Source organism: Adiantum capillus-veneris, chromosome 8 (assembly GCF_014529385.1).
Source record: "Adiantum capillus-veneris isolate H3 chromosome 8, ASM1452938v2, whole genome shotgun sequence".
NCBI lineage: Eukaryota > Viridiplantae > Streptophyta > Polypodiopsida > Polypodiales > Pteridaceae > Adiantum > Adiantum capillus-veneris.
The window spans coordinates 143202546-143222815 of NC_140938.1; the positions used below are offsets into that span (position 1 = coordinate 143202546).

Sequence of the window (20270 nt, forward strand, 5' to 3'; positions counted from 1 at the left end):
CTTTTGATGAAGCACAAAATTCAGAAAATTGGATGGCTGCCATGCAATCTAAAGATGATGCACTTATAGAAAATGACACATGGACTTTATGTGATTTGCCTCCTTGTAAAAAGGCCACTGGTACAAAGTGGGTTTACAAGTTGAAACGCAAGGCAAATGGTGAGATTGATCACTATAAGGCTCGACTTGTTGCAAAAGGCTATGCACAACAGAAAGGCATAGATTATGAAGAAACTTTTGCTCCCACTTGTGTTATGATTACTGTGTGGTTTCTATGTGCATTGGCAGCTCATTTTGGTTGGGATGTCCATCAATGAGACATTGTTACTGCTTTCTTGAATGGTGACATATTTGAGGAAGTTTATGTAACGAAGCCTCACGCTATTGTCAAGAAAGGACAAGAGGATAAAGTGTGCATATGTAAGAAATCTTTTTATGGGTTGAAGCAATCCCCTCGTGCTTGGTATGAGAAAGCTGATACTCAATTGGTCAAACGAGGCTTTTGTAATAGTCCAACAGAAAGCACGTTGTATGTAGAGCGTGAGGGTGATGTACTTCTCATTGTCGTTCTCTATGTGGATGATTTGCTGATCACTCGACCAAATGAGAAACATATTGCTAAATTTAAGGCTGATTTGAATGCTATTTTCAAGATGAAAGATTTGGGGCTGCTCCATCATTACTTGGGTATATAGTTTAAGCAGTGTGATGGTGGTATTGCCTTGTGTCATACAAGTTACATAGAGACATTGCTATCTAAGTTTGGACTTGAGGATTGCAAACCTATTGCCACTCCCATGGAAATAGGTTTGAAATTGAGTCTTCATGATGCTGGTGATCTTGCCGATGTCGGTCTATACCAAATTGCTATTGGTTGTCTTATTTATGTATGCAATGCAACTGGAGGCCAAATATTCTGTTGTAGTCTCACAGGTAAGTTGTTTTATCCCAAGCGGGGATCATTGCCGCCAGATTTACATGCTTTTTTGCACTCAGATTGGGTTGGTTGTTTTGACACACAAGTGTCCACAAGTGGTTTTTGTTTCATGCTCGGCAATTTATGTATCTCATGGTTAAGGAAGAAGCAACCTACTGTGGCCACTTCTAGTTGTGACGCTAAGTACTCGACAGTCTTCACAGCTATGGTTAAGTGTGTATGGCTCAGACGCCTTATGGCTGATTTGGGTGTTGGATATGACACAGCCAACACCATATACACTGATAGTTAGAGCGCAGTGGTAGTTGCGAGGAACCCAATTTTTCATGCTCACACAAAGCACATTGAGGTGCAGTACCACTATGTCAGGGAGAGGCTCTTAGTAGGAGAGATCAGCTTGGCTTATGTGCCAACACAGGACAACCTTGCAGATCTTTTCACAAAGGCATTGTCTCGTGAGAAGTTCGAAGCTTTCCACAAAGCTTTGGGCTTACTCCCCTTTGTGGACTGATCATGTCCTCAGAGCATGGCACTTCCCTATAATCTATGTGCCAGGTCTCCTTCACCGCATCACTTCCAGAGGGGGATTTGTTACCATAGACATGTGGTAGTGATGTGTACAAACACACTTAGGACCTCGCGCCATTTTTTTCCTCACTAGGAGGGTTTTTCTCCGTGTATTGTATATACATCCATCACTCTAGGGCTATCTTATCTTTCCATTGCACACTAAGTAATACACTCTCTATTGTGTGCCTTGAGCTTCCTTCATCTTCTCCAAGCTGTGTGTGTTTCCCTACGACCCTAATTCCAACATCGACAAGCCACGCATGTGCAAATTTGGTGTACCCCTTTTAGAGAGTGAGAGTTCAAAATTTGAAGGCTCGAAGGCAATGGAATCTAGAAGAATTTCAGAATGAAATGAATATAATAGGTTGCCAATAGGTAGGTAAGGTGATAGAATAAGCACAAGAATAGAAGGAAACTTCATTACAATAAAAATGCGGACCTTTGTAACTTAATTTTTGAACAAAAACTCTTGCTCCCTTCCCCTTCTCCCTCATGTTCTAGAACCATTTAAGGTACTAATAAGAGCTAGCATGCACACAACAAAAATCAAGAGAAAACTCACTCAACCCATCTCAAAGCATAGAAAGATTTTATGTATTTAGTTCCAAATTACAAAAAAACTATCTAGGTTGCTTGAGAAATTAATTGATTTTAGTGTTTTTTTATATATTTTGACTCTTTGTGTGTGCACACACTAAAGATCAGTGGATTCTTTATTCTCTTACTAGTGGGTTGTTTTCTTCCATTCATTCTATCTATACCTTTCATTCTAGTACTTTATTATTATTTAACCACACAAGTATTGGTTCTATGTTGTGTGCTCTTGAGCTTCTCGTTCTCCAAGCTTTTGTACATTCTTGCAACTCTAAACCTGACATTCAAATTTGTAGCCTATTGTAGCTTTCATAGATGGTTAGAGAATTTTGACTTGAACTCATTCTTAGCTCCATCATTATCCTCGTGTATAATTTCTATTTAAAGCATTCTCTCATGGAAGGGGCTTAGAGGCTATTTTGGCTAACCAAATTGTACAAGCTGATTTTGTTTTTTGTTTTTTCAAGCTGCAATGATGTCATGAATAGTCAATAACCATGCCTTGTACCATACTACTAGATTTTATTCATGAGTATGCATTGGGGTGAAACAATTACCCAATGTGGACTTGTATGATGCAAGGTAGCCATTGTAGTGTAAGGAAGAACTTTTGCCCTTATCCTTAGCCTTCTTGTGCCATGCTACAAGTCCCAAAAAAAAGTGAGGACACTATAGCAAACTAAACACATTAGTTGAACAAGGAAAACATTATTGCTCGTTGTATGCTTTGGTAAATTCGCCATCTGCGTAGTCCAAAAACCATGGAGAGTCTCTCGATGTTTCCTTACCATGGAGCTTCTCTATCCAATCGTCAAGATAGAGACCGCTCTCCTCTCTCTCAGACTCCACCCATACATCGCTACGATGCTCAGGGTATGGACTACGAAGACCTATTTTAAGGGTACCCAACCACCATCTACAAAAAACAAGAGTAACTCCACCATTCATAACACACGATTTCATTATTGTATTTCCTTGTACAAGCTTCTAGCAATTTTCACCCTTTTGGTTGTATATCTACCATAGAAATTTGACGCCATTTGTAGAAATTTTAGTACTTTGTGAGAAGTAGGGATTGACTAGCACACATGTTCCCATTAAAGTTCCAGATACTTTTTTAGTTAAGGGGGTATGATAGAAGATGTCAGTATATTAAGTGGTACAATGGGAATCATTCTTTGGTTCATGCTATTTCTAGTGGAATGTCTTTGCCCTACCTTCTAAGGAGGAAAGTTTTTGTGTGGATTTATGTTTAATGCTATGGAAAATAACCTTCTTCCAGCTGTTCTCATTTATTTTGGCAATATCTAAGGAGATTAGCTACTCGGTTAACTCTAGGCGACCTTAAGGAGGTTTGATAGAGTCATATCTACTCTAGCATGCACCTATGCTCGTGCACATACTTCTCTTTGTCTCTGTGTGTGTGTGTGTGTGTCTCTCTCTCTCTCTCTCTCTCTCTCTCTCTCTCTCTCTCTCTCTCTCTCTCTCTCTCTCTCTCTCTCTCTCTCTCTCTCTCTCTCTCTCTCTCAGTGTTTGCCTTGATATTTTCTAGGCACATCACATCTCCATTGTTGCAGAGCTACCTCTTGGGTGGTGATGGAGGAGGCGATGACCTGCTATTGGTTTCAAAAGGGGTTTCTCTAGCTTACTTGAGATTTTTCAACACTCTAGCAGGAGCTTGAGATGCTTCATTTATTTCTTCCATTGCATGTGTTGCTTGCGCCATGGCAAGAGTTCAAGCTTTTTATATTTTCAGTCTTATTTTTTAAAGTGAGCAACTCACTTTAAGGTCCCCCCTCCCCCATTACTAAGCACCCTCTCTCATTGTCGAGATGGAAAAACAAAGTCTTTCATGATGCTATTAAATGCATCTAAATCAAAGTATGTGTGGTTTGTTTTCAGGACCATGAAAACCAGCAGATATCTGAGACCATTGAAAGTCTTGAATCCCATTGAGATCGAGGAAAGAAAACTTCCAAACTATTTTAAAATTTGTTTGCTTGATTTGTGTGTAATAGAGGTATTACAACATAAGTATTGCCGTCTAGGCTTGGGAATCTAAAGTACTTAAGAAATTCCTCATACTTTTTGCTTTAATTGTGTCATATGATGATTGATGTGTGATGAAGTGTATCTTGTAGAGGATAAGAAGTAGCAATATCTCACAAAGTTTCATGACAAGATGGTTTATCTTATGAGATAATTGCTATGAACAGTAACAAATAGTTTTCAATAAACCAAGATGAGTGATACATTCAAGGTAACCAAATTTCTAGGTTGTTTTTACATGACTATTGTTATTTACATCTACATAAATTTGCTTGCCAGTTTTCAATAATCATGACAAGAAGGTGGTTACTTGACTGCCCATGCTAAAGACACAACCATTGGCTTCAAGTTCAAGGGTAAGCACGTTCAAGTGTCTACGAGACGTCAACATGTTATGATGCTAATTAAGACATCTATTATGTCAAGTTTTGCACTAGTGTTGTAAAGATGGCAACTCAAGCCTGCTTCTACTCTCATATATGGTATGGAAACAATAAATTATGGAGGATTGTTAAATTTTTGAGCCTTTTGCACAATATCTTCAATTTTTACTTCATGAAATGGGGTTATGCCATTTCTATGCAAAGAGGGGCCACATGCTGTTTGATATTTACCACATCCCAACATTATGAGCCTGTTTCAACTAGCTACAAGCAAGGGTCTATGCTGTGGGATTATAGATGTACATGTTCTTAGTTTTTGGTATCTACAAGACATTGACTAGAAGTGAGTATACATGAGTGCCTCTCCCAAAACAAAATGCGAAGCTTACATGTATCATCCACACCTGTAGGTTGATTGGATGATGTGTAGGATTGGCGACAATGGCCAACTTAGGGTGTGTTCAGACTGCACACGACACTCTTGAGCTACTCCAGCAACTTCCTACCTCTCGGATTCACACAACACACAAAGCCGAGGAACTGACATGGAGATCTACGGCTACAGCTCCACCTTGCTGAGGAGGCCCACCCGTTCTCTTGGTGGGTCCAGAACACCTTGTAGTCTGCTTCCGTCAATCTATGAAAGCCAACTAGAGTGCCACGTTAGCTACATTCGCCATCTCTTTGCATCTGTTGAAAATAGCCTGGAGCTTCCTGGCCCTGTCCTGTTGGGCATATCTCGCAATCAATACACTCCAAGAGACGGCATTTCGAACAAGAAGCTCCTCAAGCATGTTTTCTTTCTGAGGTAGACCACATTTGCCATACATGTCGACCAGTCGACCAAGTTAGTGTCAAGCACGAAAGCGTAGATGATTGCATCTCAAGAGATGCCCTCTCTAAGGCATGACGCACTATGCAAGACGCTAATTGTGCAAGATTTGCCCAACAAGGGCCGACAAGCATAGGTGATTGCATCCGGAGAGATGCCATCTATTTGCATTAGGAGAAAACAGCCCACAGTTGTCCTTATTGAGCATATCCCGCAATGTGTGTCCGAAGGAACAACATTTCGGACATGAAGCTCGTAAAGCACTTTTATGAGTCATCTTAAGTATCATGGCATACATGTCCACCAAGCAACAACCTTTGACTAAAAATATCATCATGGATTCCTTGCATCTTGGGTAATGCCGCATGATTTTTAGATGCTAGTGTACGTAAGTGATTGCATCTGGAGAGATGTCATCTCTTTGCATCTGCTGAAAATAGCCTGGAGCTTCCTGGCCCTGTCATGTTGCGCATATCTCGCAATCAATACACTCCAAGAGACGACATTTCGAACAAGAAGCTCTGCAAGCATGTTTTCTTTCTGAGGTAGACCACATTTGCCATACATGTCGACCAGTCAACCAAGTTAGTGTCAAGCAGGAAAGTGTAGGTGATTGCATCTCGAGAGATGCCCTCTCTAAGGCATGTCGCACTATGCAAGACGCTGATTGTGCAGGATTTGCCTAACAAGGGCCGGCAAGCATAGGTGATTGCATCTGGAGAGATGCCATCTCTTTGAATTAGGTGAAAACAGCCCACAGTTGTCCTTATTGAGCATATCCCGCAATCAGTGTGTCCGAAGGAACAACATTCCGGACATGAAGCTCGTAAAGCACTTTTCTGAGTCTTCTTAAGTATCATGGCATACATGTCCACCAAGAAACAACCTTTGACTAAAAATATCATCATGGATTCCTTGCATCTTGGGTAATGCCGCAAGATTTTTAGATGCTAGTGTACGTGAGTGATTGCATCTGGAGAGATGCCATCTCTTTGCATCTGCTGAAAATAGCCTCGAGCTTCCTGGCCCTGTCTTGTTGCGCATATCTCGCAATCAATACACTCCAAGAGACGACATTTTGAACAAGAAGCTCCTCAAGCATGTTTTCTTTCTGAGGTAGACCACATTTGCCATACATGTTGACTGGTCGACCAAGTTAGTGTCAAGCAGGAAAGCGTAGGTGATTGCATCTCGAGAGATGCCCTCTCTAAGGCATGTCGCACTATGCAAGACGCTGATTGTGCAGGATTTGCCCAACAAGGGTCGGCAAGCATAGGTGATTGCATGTGGAGAGATGCCATCTCTTTGCATTAGGTGAAAACAGCCCACAATTGTCCTTATTGAGCATATCCCGCAATCAGTGTGTCCGAAGGAACAACATTCCGGACATGAAGCTCGTCAAGCACTTTTCTGAGTCATCTTAAGTATCATGGCATACATGTCCACCAAGCAACGACCTTTGACTAAAAATATCATCATGGATTCCTTGCATCTTGGGTAATGCCGCATGATTTTAGATGCTAGTGTACGTAAGTGATTGCCCTCTCTTCTCAAATGTTGCAAACAACCGAAAGCTTCCTGCCCTATAAGGCCCCATGGCCCTTGTTGGGCAAATCCTGCACAATCAGCGTCTTGCATAGTGCCACATGCCTTCAAAATGCAAGCATAGGTGATTGCATCTGGAGAGATGCCATCTCTTTGCATTAGGTGAAAACAGGCCACAATTGTCCTTATCGAGCATATCCCGCAATTAGTGTGTCCGAAGGAACAACATTCCGGACATGAAGCCCGTCAAGCACTTTTCTGAGTCATCTTAAGCATCATGGCATACTTGTCCACCAAGCAACAACCTTTGGCTAAAAATATCATCATGGATTCCTTGCATCTTGGGTAATGCCGCATGATTTTTAGATGCTAGTGTACGTAACTGATTGCATCTGTAGAGATGCCATCTCTTTGCATCTGCTGAAAAGATCCTAGAGGTTCCTGGCCCTGTCCTGTTGGGCATATCTCGCAATCAATACACTCCAAGAGACGACATTTCGAAGAAGAAGCTCCTCAAGCATGTTTTTTTTCTGAGGCGAACCACATTTGCTATACATGTCGACCAGTTGACCAAAATAGTGTCAAGCACGAAAGCGTAGGTGATTGCATCTCGAGAGATGCCCTCTCTTCTCATATGTTGAAAACAACCCAAAACTTCCTGCCCTGTAAGGCCCTGCCGGCCCTTGTTGGGCAAGTCCTGCACTATCAGCGTCTTGCATAGTGCCACATGCCTTCAAAATGCAAGCATAGGTGATTGCATATGGATAGATGCCATCTATTTGCATCAGGTGAAAACAGACCACAGTTGTCCTTATCGAGCATATCCCACAATCAGTGTGTTCGAAGGAACAACATTCTGAACATGAAGCTCGTCAAGCACTTTTATGAGTCATCTTAAGTATTTGGCATACATTTCCAGCAAGCAACAACCTTTGACTAAAAATATCATCATGGATTCCTTGCATCTTGGGTAATGCCGCATGATTTTTAGATGCTAGTGTACGTAAGTGATTGCATCTGGAGAGATGCCATCTCTTTGCATCTGCTGAAAATAGCCTGGAGCTTCCTGGCCCTGTCCTGTTGGGCATATCTCGCAATCAATACACTCCAAGAGATGACATTTCGAACAAGAAGCTCCTCAAGCATGTTTTCTTTCTGAGGTAGACCACATTTGCCATACATGTCGACCAGTCGACCAAGTTAGTGTCAAGCACCAAAGCGTAGGTGATTGCATCTCAAGAGATGCCCTCTCTAAGGCATGTCGCACTATGCAAGATGCTGATTGTGCAGGATTTGCCCAACAAGGGCCGGCAAGCATAGGTGATTGCATCTGGAGAGATTCCATCTCTTTGCATTAGGTGAAAACAGCCCACATTTGTCCTTATTGAGCATATCCCGCAATCAGTGTGTCCGAAGGAACAACATTCCGAACATGAAGCTCGTAAAGCACTTTTCTGAGTCATCTTAAGTATCATGGCATACATGTCCACCAAGCAACAACCTTTGACTAAAAATATCATCATGGATTCCTTGCATCTTGGCTAATGCCGCATAATTTTTAGATGCTAGTGTACGTAAGTGATTGCATCTGGAGAGATGCCATCTCTTTGCATCTGTTGAAAATAGCCTGGAGCTTCCTGGCCCTGTCCTGTTGGGCATATCTCGCAATCAATACACTCCAAGAGACGACATTTTGAACAAGAAGCTCCTCAAGCATGTTTTCTTTCTGAGGTAGACCACATTTGCCAGACATGTCGACCAGTCGACCAAGTTAGTGTCAAGCACGAAAGCCTAGGTGATTGCATCTCGAGAGATGCCCTCTCTAAGGCATGTCGCACTATGCAAGACGCTGATTGTGCAGGATTTGCCCAACAAGGGCCGACAAGCATAGGTGATTGCATCAGGAGAGATGCCATCTCTTTGCATTAGGTGAAAACAGCCCAAAGTTGTCCATATTGAGCATATCCCGCAATCAGTGTGTCTGAAGCAACAACATTCCGGACACGAAGCTCGTAAAGCACTTTTTTGAGTCATCTTAAGTATCATGGCATACATGTCCACCAAGCAACAACCTTTGGCTAAAAATATCATCGTGGATTCCTTGCATCTTGGGTAATGCTGCATGATTTTTAGATGCTAGTGTACGTGAGTGATTGCATCTGGAGAGATGCCATCTCTTTGCATCTGCTGAAAATAGCCTGGGCTTCCTGGCCCTGTCCTGTTGGGCATATCTCGCAATCAATACACTCCAAGAGACGACATTTCGAACAAGAAGCTCCTTAAACATGTTTTCTTTTTGAGGTAGACCACATTTACCAGACATGTCGACCAGTCGACCAAGTTAGTGTCAAGCACGAAAGCGTAGGTGATTGCATCTCGAGAGATGCCCTCTCTTCTCAGATGTTGAAAACAACCCAAAACTTCCTGCCCTGTAAGGCCCTGCCGGCCCTTGTTGGGCAAGATCTGCACAATCAACGTCTTCCATAGTGCCACATGCCTTCAAAATGCAAGCATAGGTGATTGCATCTGGAGAGATGCCATCTATTTGCATAAAGTGAAAACAGCCCACTGTTGTCCTTATCGAGCATATCCCACAATCAGTGTGTTCGAAGGAACAACATTCCGAACATGAAGCTCATCAAGCACTTTTCTGAGTCATCTTAAGTATTTGGCATACATGTCCAGCAAGCAACAACTTTTGACTAAAAATATCATCATGGATTCCTTGCATCTTGGGTAATGCCTCATGATTTTTAGATGCTAGTGTACGTAAGTGATTGCATCTGGAGAGATTCCATCTCTTTGCATCTGTTGAAAATAGCCTGGAGCTTCCTGGCCCTGTCCTGTTGGGCATATCTCGCAATCATAACACTCCAAGAGACGACATTTTGAACAAGAAGCTCCTCAAGCATGTTTTCTTTCTGAGGTAGACCACATTTGCCAGACATGTCGACCAGTCGACCAAGTTAGTGTCAAGCACGAAAGCCTAGGTGATTGCATCTCGAGAGATGCCCTCTCTAAGGCATGTCGCACTATGCAAGATGCTGATTGTGCAGGATTTGCCCAACAAGGGCCGGCAAGCATAGGTGATTGCATTAGGAGAGATGCCATCTCTTTGCATTAGGTGAAAACAGCCCACAGTTGTCCATATTGAGCATATCCCGCAATCACTGTGTTTGAAGCAACAACATTCCGGACATGAAGCTCGTAAAGCACTTTTTTGAGTCATCTTAAGTATCATGTCATACATGTCCACCAAGCAACAACCTTTGGCTAAAAATATCATCGTGGATTCCTTGCATCTTGGGTAATGCTGCATGATTTTTAGATGCTAGTGTACGTGAGTGATTGCATCTGGAGAGATGCCATCTCTTTGCATCTGCTGAAAATAGCCTGGAGCTTCCTGGCCCTGTCCTGTTGGGCATATCTCGCAATCAATACACTCCAAGAGACGACATTTCGAACAAGAAGCTCCTTAAACATGTTTTCTTTCTGAGGCAGACCACATTTACCAGACATGTCGACCAGTCGACCAAGTTAGTGTCAAGCACGAAAGCGTAGGTGATTGCATCTCGAGAGATGCCCTCTCTTCTCAGATGTTGAAAACAACCCAAAACTTCCTGCCCTGTAAGGCCCTGTTGTGCAAATCCTACAAATCAGCATGTTGCATAGTGCCACATGCCCTCAAAATGCAAGCATAGGTGATGGCATGTGGAGAGATGCCATCTCTTTGCATTGGCCATGCGGAGCTATGATACGTGCGAGGTGGTCGGTGATGAGAGGAATGGCGCACTGGTGAATTGTTGAGGGAGGCCCATGCTTGCTCACAGATGTGTGGACCTTCAGAACGGCGCAAGAAAACGAAAAGCCACGTGCCACATGATGAGAGGGATGGCGCACTGGTGAATTGTTGAGGGAGGCCTGTGTGGACCTTCAGAACGACGCAAGAAAAGCAACGTTCTGGTGATGAGAGGAATGGCGCACTGCACGTGATGAGAGGGATGGCGCACTGGTGAATTGTTAAGGGAGGCCTGTGTGGACCTTCAGAACGGCGCAAGAAAAGCAACGTTCAGAACTAAAAGCCACGTGGACGAACGAGAGGGCAGAATTGAGTTTTTGGGTCCTACACTAACGTAGTAAACATGTATACCATTTTAGTAATAATTAAAACGTTTCAAGCGCGTCGAATGTGGTCGGAGGCAGGAGAACAAACAGGAGAAGAATGAGCGCTATGGAGGGCGTTCATTTACATGTGAGGATCGGAAGCTAGCAACGTGTACAGGGATGGTGAGAGAGAGAGAGAGAGAGAGAGAGAGAGAGAGAGAGAGAGAGAGAGAGAGAGAGAGAGAGAGAGAGAGAGAGAGAGAGAGAGAGAAGGTACGCATGCATGCATATAAGATGGACTCTTTGCGATTGCAGGCTAAGAGGAAGCAGGGTTCGGCATGCGTTGGGGATCAGGTACTGCGTAGGTCCAGTCACCCACTTGGACGTTGATTAGCAGACACCATGAATCATGAGCGCACAAATTTGAGTGCAGCACAACAGCGCTGGCGGCACAAGTGGAATCTAACGTTGTTGGCGACCCTGCTTATGAGAATACGGAGTCCGATATCACGCAGTCCTTCCAAATATTGAAGGACCCTCTCATGGACGGATATGAGCACACAACTATGAGTGTTACAATGCTAGCTGCCGCCGACGTCCTGCATGGTCAGACTAACGCTAGTGATCCTCTTTATCAGAACTAAAAGCCACGTGGACGAACGAGAGGGCAGAATTGAGTTTTTGGGTCCTACGCTAACGTAGTAAACATGCAACACGCTCCTGCTCCGCTTTCTTTTGTGCGCAGTCTGAACGCTGCCTTAGTCCCCAACATTGGGCTTGGGAGCATTGGCGCGACAGGGAACGGACCAAAGTATTGGTCCAGCTCAGCACCCACACATCAGAATCCGGCCGCCATTCCGGCGTGCCCTAGTTTTTTGGAAGCGATGCACCACTGGTTTAAATCCTTTGTCCCTCTCTCTCCATCCCTCTCTGCACATCAAGTTAAACCCCAGGGTTTCATGATAGGTAGGCAGTCAAAGCAGCGATGGCAAGCCTCAGGCGAGTGAGTAAGCTATTAAGGGCGCAAGCCCTGGTTGCAAATGCGCCTTCTGCTTCCAGTAGCAGAGCAGCGCTTTTCCGCGTGCGATGCTTCTGTCAAATGACGTCGCCAAATGCATCCACCATCAGCAACAACCGCATTATACTGGAAAGCGGAGCAGAGATTGGAGGCGTGGAGGAGATGGACTCACCATCGAGCCCTGCTAATGTTCTGCAGCCTCAAGCTCGCCCAGCCATTGCCAACCCAAGACTCAATCGGAGCTCCCAAAACTTCAAGATTGTTGAAGAGAGTGCCCTCGGCCATAACAGATTGTTGTTACGTCCTTCGCATCTTCGGAAAGGAGACCAGTCCATACCCATGAAGGCATTTTACATATCTAGGAGGTGCGAGTTGTCAATCCCGTTTCCAGTGCTTTATGCATCATTTCTAGGGTCAGTACGTTTGGGAAAAGTGTATTAATCAGTGATCGACCTTAACGTTTTTACGGGTGGAACTCCCTTATTACATCATCATATCCCTTGGGAACCTTTGTGCAGACTTTAGACACTTGTCACACTGGGGCATCCGGATGGTGCTCCAGCCAAGGATATGTTTCTGTCTGTGACGCATAGGTTGTTGCCAATGTGTCTTTTGTTGCCTAGATACCTGGTAGTGAATTGCTAACCTTGTAAGCTAGTTGACACATTCACACTTTTGATTTGGAAGAGCTCAAATACCATGCTTGTATATGCTTGATTGTGAAGGCGTGTGTAATAGTAATGTATGCATGTTATAACTCATGGAGAAGGATGATATGCCTCTTTTGGTGTTCGTTTTGACCATAGGGACATGGGCCGGGGGAGGGGGTAGAGTCTTCGTCGAGGGCATGATGATTAGATTGATCCAGAATAGCCGGCGGTTGGGGGGTGTAAAAAATAAGGGTGGAGCTTGAGAGAGGGATGGAGCTTGAGGCTTGACTCTTGAGCCTTGAGAGAGGGATGGAGGGATGGAGCTTGAGAGCTTGTGGCTTCAAGCTTGAGAGAGAGGGTGAGAGTGGCTTCAAGCTTGAGAGTGAGGGGTGGCTTTTAAAGAAAAACGGAACCCCCCCCCCCCCCCCCCCCCCCCTTTGTGAGTCTTGAAAGTTGAGAGGCTTGAAACCATACTCAAATGGCCACCTCTTTCACTCTCTCTCGCGAAAAGGCTCCAAATTCAAAGTTTAAAATAATTGTTTTTTTAAAATTTTGCAGCCTGTTCTACCTGCCCATTTTGGCTGTTCCATTGTTATGTTCCAGTTTTAAAACGTTTTGACGTTCCCGCCACCGTTTCGGCGCCCTTACCTGGCTGGAACACCATTTCAATACGGTTAGGGCCCGTTCCGCCCGTTCCTTGTTACTTTGCAGTCGTCTTTTCGAGCTCGCTTGATGTCGAGATTGGTAATGAGGCCTCGGCCTATGCTCAGAGATTCCGGGAACGGGATCGAAAACGGTTTGTAGAGCTTTTACGCTCTAGGAATAGACGAAACCAAAATCAAGAGCTCGTCTCTCGGGAAACTCCCGCACGGGAAAGAAATTGACCGAAACAGAATCGAGAGTTCGTCTCTCAGAAAACTCTTGCACGAGAAAGAAATTGACCATCGGGTCGGAAGATCTAGAACGGAGGGGTCACTCCGGTTCTTGTGCTTGTAAAAAGATTCTCCCTAATAAAGATTCTCTTTAAGGGGGGGGATTAGCCCATCTTTTGGTCCCAAATATTGTGTCGAGCTTCTCCCCCGACTCTTTTAGCTGAAAGTTTATTTATTTTCAGCTTGTTGATTATTAATGTGCGCTCATGTTGTGACAGTCTCTTGCAGTCTTCCGGGTGAAGGTGCAAAGCGTGAGTATCGGCCTTGTACTGAGTTCAAGCAATATAAAGAAATACCGAAAGGCGCGCCAAGGTTTGGGGCCAGTGCTCTCTCGGGGTGGAACTCCGCCACTCCCTGTCTCGTGTGTCGTGCACTCTCTCTTTCAGTTTAGTGTTATTTGAAGTGCTAAAAATGTTCAGTATTTTCTTTTCCGTTGGCACGTGGTGTCCGTCCTTGTTACAAGATACACCTTTATGCTCTTTCGAAGCGGTGGTCGAAGGCCTACTTCAAATTTCCGCATCTTTTCCTTGTCGGAAATCTTCATGAAAGGCGTAATTTTCAGAAGAACCGACCAATACTTGTCAACATAGGCTGTGACTTTGTCACGTTCCTTCTGGACGAGCCAGTCCCATTCCTTCCGAATGTCCTCCTCGAAGTTAGACAGAAGAAATTGTTTATAAAATTCAGTTTTGAATCTTGGCTAACCATCAATTGCTTGCCGTCTCCTTGAGATACATCCCAACATGACACAACTTGGATTTTCGATGAAGTTCCCTTTGGCAAAAGCAACTTCAAACTCTTTGATGAAAGACAGTGCCTTGGAGATGTCTCTCCGTCCTATGTAACTGTCAAACTTGACATCCTTGTCACTGGATTTGAAAACTTGCATCTTACGGTGACGCTTGTGATTGTCTTTCTTGAACTTGGGCTTCTCTATAGTATTTTGTAGGGAGGTAGTTCCAAAACCTTTTGGATAGCCGGCAACTTGAGAAGCTGCTGCAATTCCGTGAGTTGAACTCAAATTTGCCTTCAACGGGTCTTCCATGGCTTGTCATAGTTCTTCCCGCTCCTTCTCGGAATTGTCCTCCTTTGCACAGAGAGAGGAATCCGGGCTCTGATACCACTCTCACAAACGAGAGCGCACACGAAAAATCAACAAGCTGAAAATAAATAAACTTTTAACCAAAAGAGACGAGGGAGAAGATCGACATAGTATTGGGGATAAGAAGATGTCCCCCTCGAAGAGAAATTTTATTAGGGAGAATCATTTTACAAGCACAAGAACTGGAGAGACCCCTCTGTTCTAAATCTCAGAGTGGATGGTCAATTTCTTCCCTTGCGAGAAATTTCGGGAGATGGGCTCCCAATTTCGCTTCCGTCTGCACGTGGAGCGTGAAGCTCCACAAACATATTCTTGTTTCCCTTGAGCGTAGGCCGAGGCCTCTTTGCTCCTTCTCCGTGACGGAGTACCTGCACAAGCACAAACACGAAACAACTTGTAGAGCGTATTCACAATCGGTACTTGTCGCTCCAAGTGCGGAAAAGCGACCTTCGCACATTGGCTTCGCTTGTTTCCTTGCAGATTCCCGCCGGCAGATCCTCCAAGAGCTAGCATTGGTGCAACTGTGTGACTGAGAGAGAGAGGGCTTGCTGAATTTATAGGCACTTGGGACTGACAAGAATAGCCGGTGCGGTGCCGACCAAATTGGTTGTAGAGGTAGTGTCACAAATTGGTGACGTGGTTGTTGATTGCACAGAACACACACAACACATCCGCTTGGTCTTTCGGAAATTAAGGGCCAACTGATGATGTGGCCTGCTGTACGCATGTCCGGATTTTGCGGCGCATTCAACGGGATGCTGACGTGGCAATTGCTTACGGAAAAGCCATGCTTTTATCTACGCAAGGGCCGAAGTCTTTCTACACAGAAGGTTTTTGGGAACAGATTGATACAAAAAGAAATACCGAAAGGGGCCCCAGCCTTTGGGGCCAATATCTCTAGGCACTGAACTCTACCGGGCCAGTGTCGAATCAATTGTGAACTGTGAACTGTTTTAAAGTGTATTCTTGTGGTGTCGCGGTATCAGAGCACGACCGATTTCTCTTCTACCGGGAAATCCGATCCCTTTTACGTGGCACTTGCACTTATGGCTTCATACAGAGATCAATCGACTTCCTCTGCATCTGGAGATGCGGGAAGAGATCACAATGAAGATTCACGCGAGTACGGCCCGCCTCGGCCTACTCAGGCGGAGATCGAAGAGATGGAGCGTTGACGATCGATCGGCGATGCAACAAAGATGATGCTAAATTTTGCGAAGGACCCGAAATTTGCAAAATTTATGAGCGAGACCTCCTTCGACGAGGTGCATGCACAGTGGCGGCAGACCACAAAACCACCCCTCAAACTGGCACTAAAGAAACCTCCTACTCCAAGGATGTACACAGAGCGAGAATTAGAAGAGGTGGTTGATGCTCAAATTGCTCAGCTTTTTGACGCGCAAAACAAAGTAGAAAAGCACGACAAAAAGCAGAAGAAAGGAATTGACTTCCCGAGTTATTTGGGTCGTCAGTCTACATTTGCGTCTGGCAAGAAAATAGAAGAAGCGTGTTCGATTTGAAGGAGTACCTACTTCTTCTTCTTCTTCTTCTTCTTCTGACAGTTCTTCTACCACCTTTGACTCGAGCAAAGAAGATAGAAAAGGCAAAAAGCAAGCAAAAAGCAAAGCTTTGGAAAGAGCAAGAAAAAGGCAAAGAAGCCTAAATCTCACCCCGTGGTTGACAGTTCTACAGAGGACTTGTATTCAGATAGTTCGGACTTTGACGACAACAGCTTTTATGCAAAGAAGAAGAATTTTTATAAAGCTAATGTAAGGTGCAACGGAATGAATGTTTGAACTTTGCTCAAGATGAGTGCTCCGAAGTGTGCTCAAGGTTCCTTTTTGTTCTTATGGAAGGTAGAGCCTTCCGTTCTTAATGAGAGAGTGCAATGATCACAAACAAGTGAAAGGACACTTTGCGTGCAAGTGTATGAGACTGAGAGATAGAGAGAGAAGAGAATACGACAGCGTGAAGTTGTCAAACCCTCCTCCAAGGGCCCACTCTGTGGTCTACTTATGATTGTACAAATCTCTACAATGCTTGGACTTGCCCACGATGTCAATGACGGCGAGACGGGCTGAAATCTAGAACTGCTAATGGTTGAAATCTGCAAATCTTTATCTGCTGAATTCTGACTCTATGTCGGTGACGATGTCGATGACGCCGGTACGACGACAACGCGTTGAAAACGTAGATGCTGAAATCTGCGTTTTCCGGGCTGAAACTGTAAACCTTGCGGAAACTGACCGTGCGGCGAGGAATTGCTGCGGGAAGGTGAGATCTGCGAGGTTCGGGACTTGATCTGCGGTGTCTAAGCGCTGAAAACTGAAAACGCTGATGCTTCTTGGTGTTCCGTCGCGGTGAATGTGCAAAACGCTGGGGCTGATCTGCAAATCAAAAATGCTAGGGCTGAAAATGGTTCTGCTGTTGCCGGATGTCCTGCAAATGCAAAACGCTAGGCTTCTTGTTGAGTGTTCTGTCGCCAGGGATTTGCAAGAGCAAAAACGTTGGCTGATCTGGTCCAAAAACGCTAGGGCTTGGGGTTCTACTGAGAAGTTACCTGTTGAGCGAGTGCTCTTGTTGCCTCTTCTGCCAATTAGTGCTAGTTTAGGTTTGCTTATATACAAACTTACTCAATTTGCCCTACCTACTTTCCAACAAAAGTCGCTTAAAAATAATAAGTGAAAAATGTCAAAAATAGGGAAAATAGGCTAAAATCACTGGAAAATTCCCCTGAAGGATTCTGATGGGAATGCTTATGATCATGCTGTGTTCAACCAAAGGATATGCATCTACACTAAGTGTCTGGACATGCACTGTCTGCGAACAGACTCACAAAAGTGCCAGATCACTTCTAAATCTAGACTGACTGGACTGACTGAACCCTTGTTGTGCTGTAGCTTGTCCACGGACACATACGGTTGGATGTGTCACGTGACAGCTAACCAGTATGACTTTCTGGAAGATAAAAGCGAGAAAGTCCGAGAGTTTAAGGAAGGTGGACAATCAATTAAATTTGACACTTTTTCTAGTTATAGAGATGCTTCGAAGGCTTTGTCTTTCATATAGCAGTTTGACATAGCTTTCTCAGGAGGGCGTTACTCAGAGCACTCCAAGATTCGGAGGGCTGTCCCTTACTTTAAGGGAAATGCTCGAACTTGGTGGTCCACGCTTCTATTAAACAAGACAGCGCCAGTTAAATGGTTGAAATTTAAGAGGCTTTTTACTTCTTCTTGGCTGACTTGAGAGTATGAACGCGTGATATGAACTGCTTGGAACCATCTTCGGATGACCAAGAAGGATATAGTGGACGCTTATTGCGAGAGATTCTGGAGCTCTTTTCTACCCGCCTCTTCATTTAAGAAGATCTCGTTCAAAAAACAGATTGAGCGGTTTACCTTGGGGTCTTCCTATAGAGATCCGAGATCACTGCTTAGTCTAAAAGCCAGCTTCCACGAGCTGATGAATCATGCGAAACGGGGTTTTGCCATTCATTCAGGCAGTTTGACCTACCCCACAGATGAAATCATGATGCAAAGGGCCGAACAGACTTGGAAAAATGAAAGTAGAAAGAGGAAGAGCCACCCAGAAAAGAAAGAAAAGGATGCACGACCCAAACTCACTCCTCAAGAGAGAGCTCTCTACATCAAGGAGGGGAAGTGCTTTGGATGCGGGGAAACTAGGCATGTCTCCGCGAAGTGCCCTAAAAAGGCACCGAAAGATCACAACGACAAGGACGATGAAAGGCCTGAGAGTTCGAGAGAAGCTGAGGAATGTGGACGAAAAGGCAAGATGAAAACAGGACTGGTTCCAGATTGCGTGGATACTGACCCAAGCACGATGGATGAGAGTACAGAACTTTGCTGAGCTTGGGGCAAAGTGAAAGACCAAGAAGACCTGATCTTCTTTAATGAAGGAGCCATGGCCAACTTCATTTCATCGGAAATGGCGGCGTGGCTCGAGATAACACCCGATTGGATGGGACCACTAGCAGAGGCAGTTCTAGCGGCACCCGGCAGGGACGTAGCCTTACACCTGTCATTGGCAAACTTCGGTTGCATTGTCAGGGGTATTTGGGGCATGAGGACTTCTACATAATGCCTTTGGAAGGTTGTGATGTCCTCTTGGGAATTCCCTGGTACCACAAGAACAACGCCGTGGTCGATTATCGGGCGAGAGAAGCGACTTTGACTACAGAGAAGGGCAGAACCATTGTACTCGATGTAAAACTTAAGGGCGAGTCTGTCCCTATTGTATCGGCTTTGGCCATTTCAAAATTAATGAAGTCTGTTTGTTTACTCGATCTTTTTGAGAGAGATGAATGATGAGAATAGGACAAATTTGTCTGAACTTGATAAAGAACGCCAAGATTTTCTCCACACTCATGCCGATTGCTTCTCAGAGGGCCTGCCAGGTGAGTTATCACCCGCTCGTCCTGAGGATCATACCATTGATATGATACCTGGAAGCACACCACCGAACCGGCCACCTTACCGTGTGAGCTGAGCCCAGAACGAAGAAATTATGAACCAAGTGAAAGACCTCTTGGAAAAGGGTCTTGTCCAGCCTAGTACTTCACCGTATTGTTCTCCTGTGTTGTTGGTTTTGAAGAAAGACGGATCTTGGAGAATGTGCATCAATTATAGAGCTCTCAACAAAATCATCATCAAGAACAGATTTCCGATTCCTAGAATCGATGATATTCTTGACCGACTTCAGGGATCCTCGTGCTTTAGGAGGATCGATTTGAAAAGTGGAAATCATCAGATCCAAATCGCGTCGGGAGATGTCTACAAGACAGCCTTTTAGACGACTTTTGGGTTATTTGAGTTTTTGGTGATGCCTTTTGGCCTAACCAATGCTCTTGCGACATTTAACCGGATGATGGAGAGGATTTTTCAAGAGTACAGACTATTTGTTGGCACTTTCTTTGACGACATCATTGTTTTCTCCAAGGATGAGACAGAACATAGAGAACAAGTGCTTTAGGTCTTTTAGGCATTACGAGATCAGCAAGTTGGTGATTAATGCAAAGAAAAGTGAAATTTTCCTACCAGAGATCAAGGTTGGATCAAAACGTACGTACTGATCCGTTCCGTACTGTACGGGCGTTATGTACAGATCCGTACCGTATGGAACGATCCGTACGCCGTTTTTTTTTTTTTTTTTTTTTTTTTTTTTTGGGGTTTGGGTTTGGGGTGTGTAGGAAGCCCGTACAATGCTGATTTAAAATAAAAATCCAAATCTCTTGCAATAGTTACATAGTATATGGTTGTCTTGTAAAACGTGTCTTTGAATGTCTCTATAAGTTGTTGGCTTCTCTCTTGTTTTTTATTGGAAATGTCCTAGAAAATTTAGTACTTTGCGGTGTTTTTACAAGAGTACGTATTTTTACGTACGTAAAAAATTTTCCTGTACGGAACAACGTACAGTACGTACATATACGCCACGTACAGTACGTTTGGTACCACCTTGCCAGAGATGCACTTTTTGGGACACAACTGTCTCAGCAACGGGAGCGCAGATGGACCCAGCCAAGATAGAGACTATTCGT

General features: G+C 44.3%; 1 protein-coding gene across 1 annotated transcript in view; it reads left to right on the top strand.

The window, feature by feature from the left end:
• The first annotated feature begins 11823 nt into the window (after window positions 1–11823).
• The window catches only part of LOC147453093 (protein RETARDED ROOT GROWTH, mitochondrial-like), a 34619-nt gene continuing 26172 nt past the window's right edge, over window positions 11824–20270 (top strand). The window contains exon 1 of the mRNA XM_086518598.1: window positions 11824–12397. Coding sequence (XP_086374724.1) covers window positions 12000–12397 — 398 coding nt within the window. The 5' untranslated portion in view covers window positions 11824–11999. The remainder of the gene's footprint in view (window positions 12398–20270) is intronic.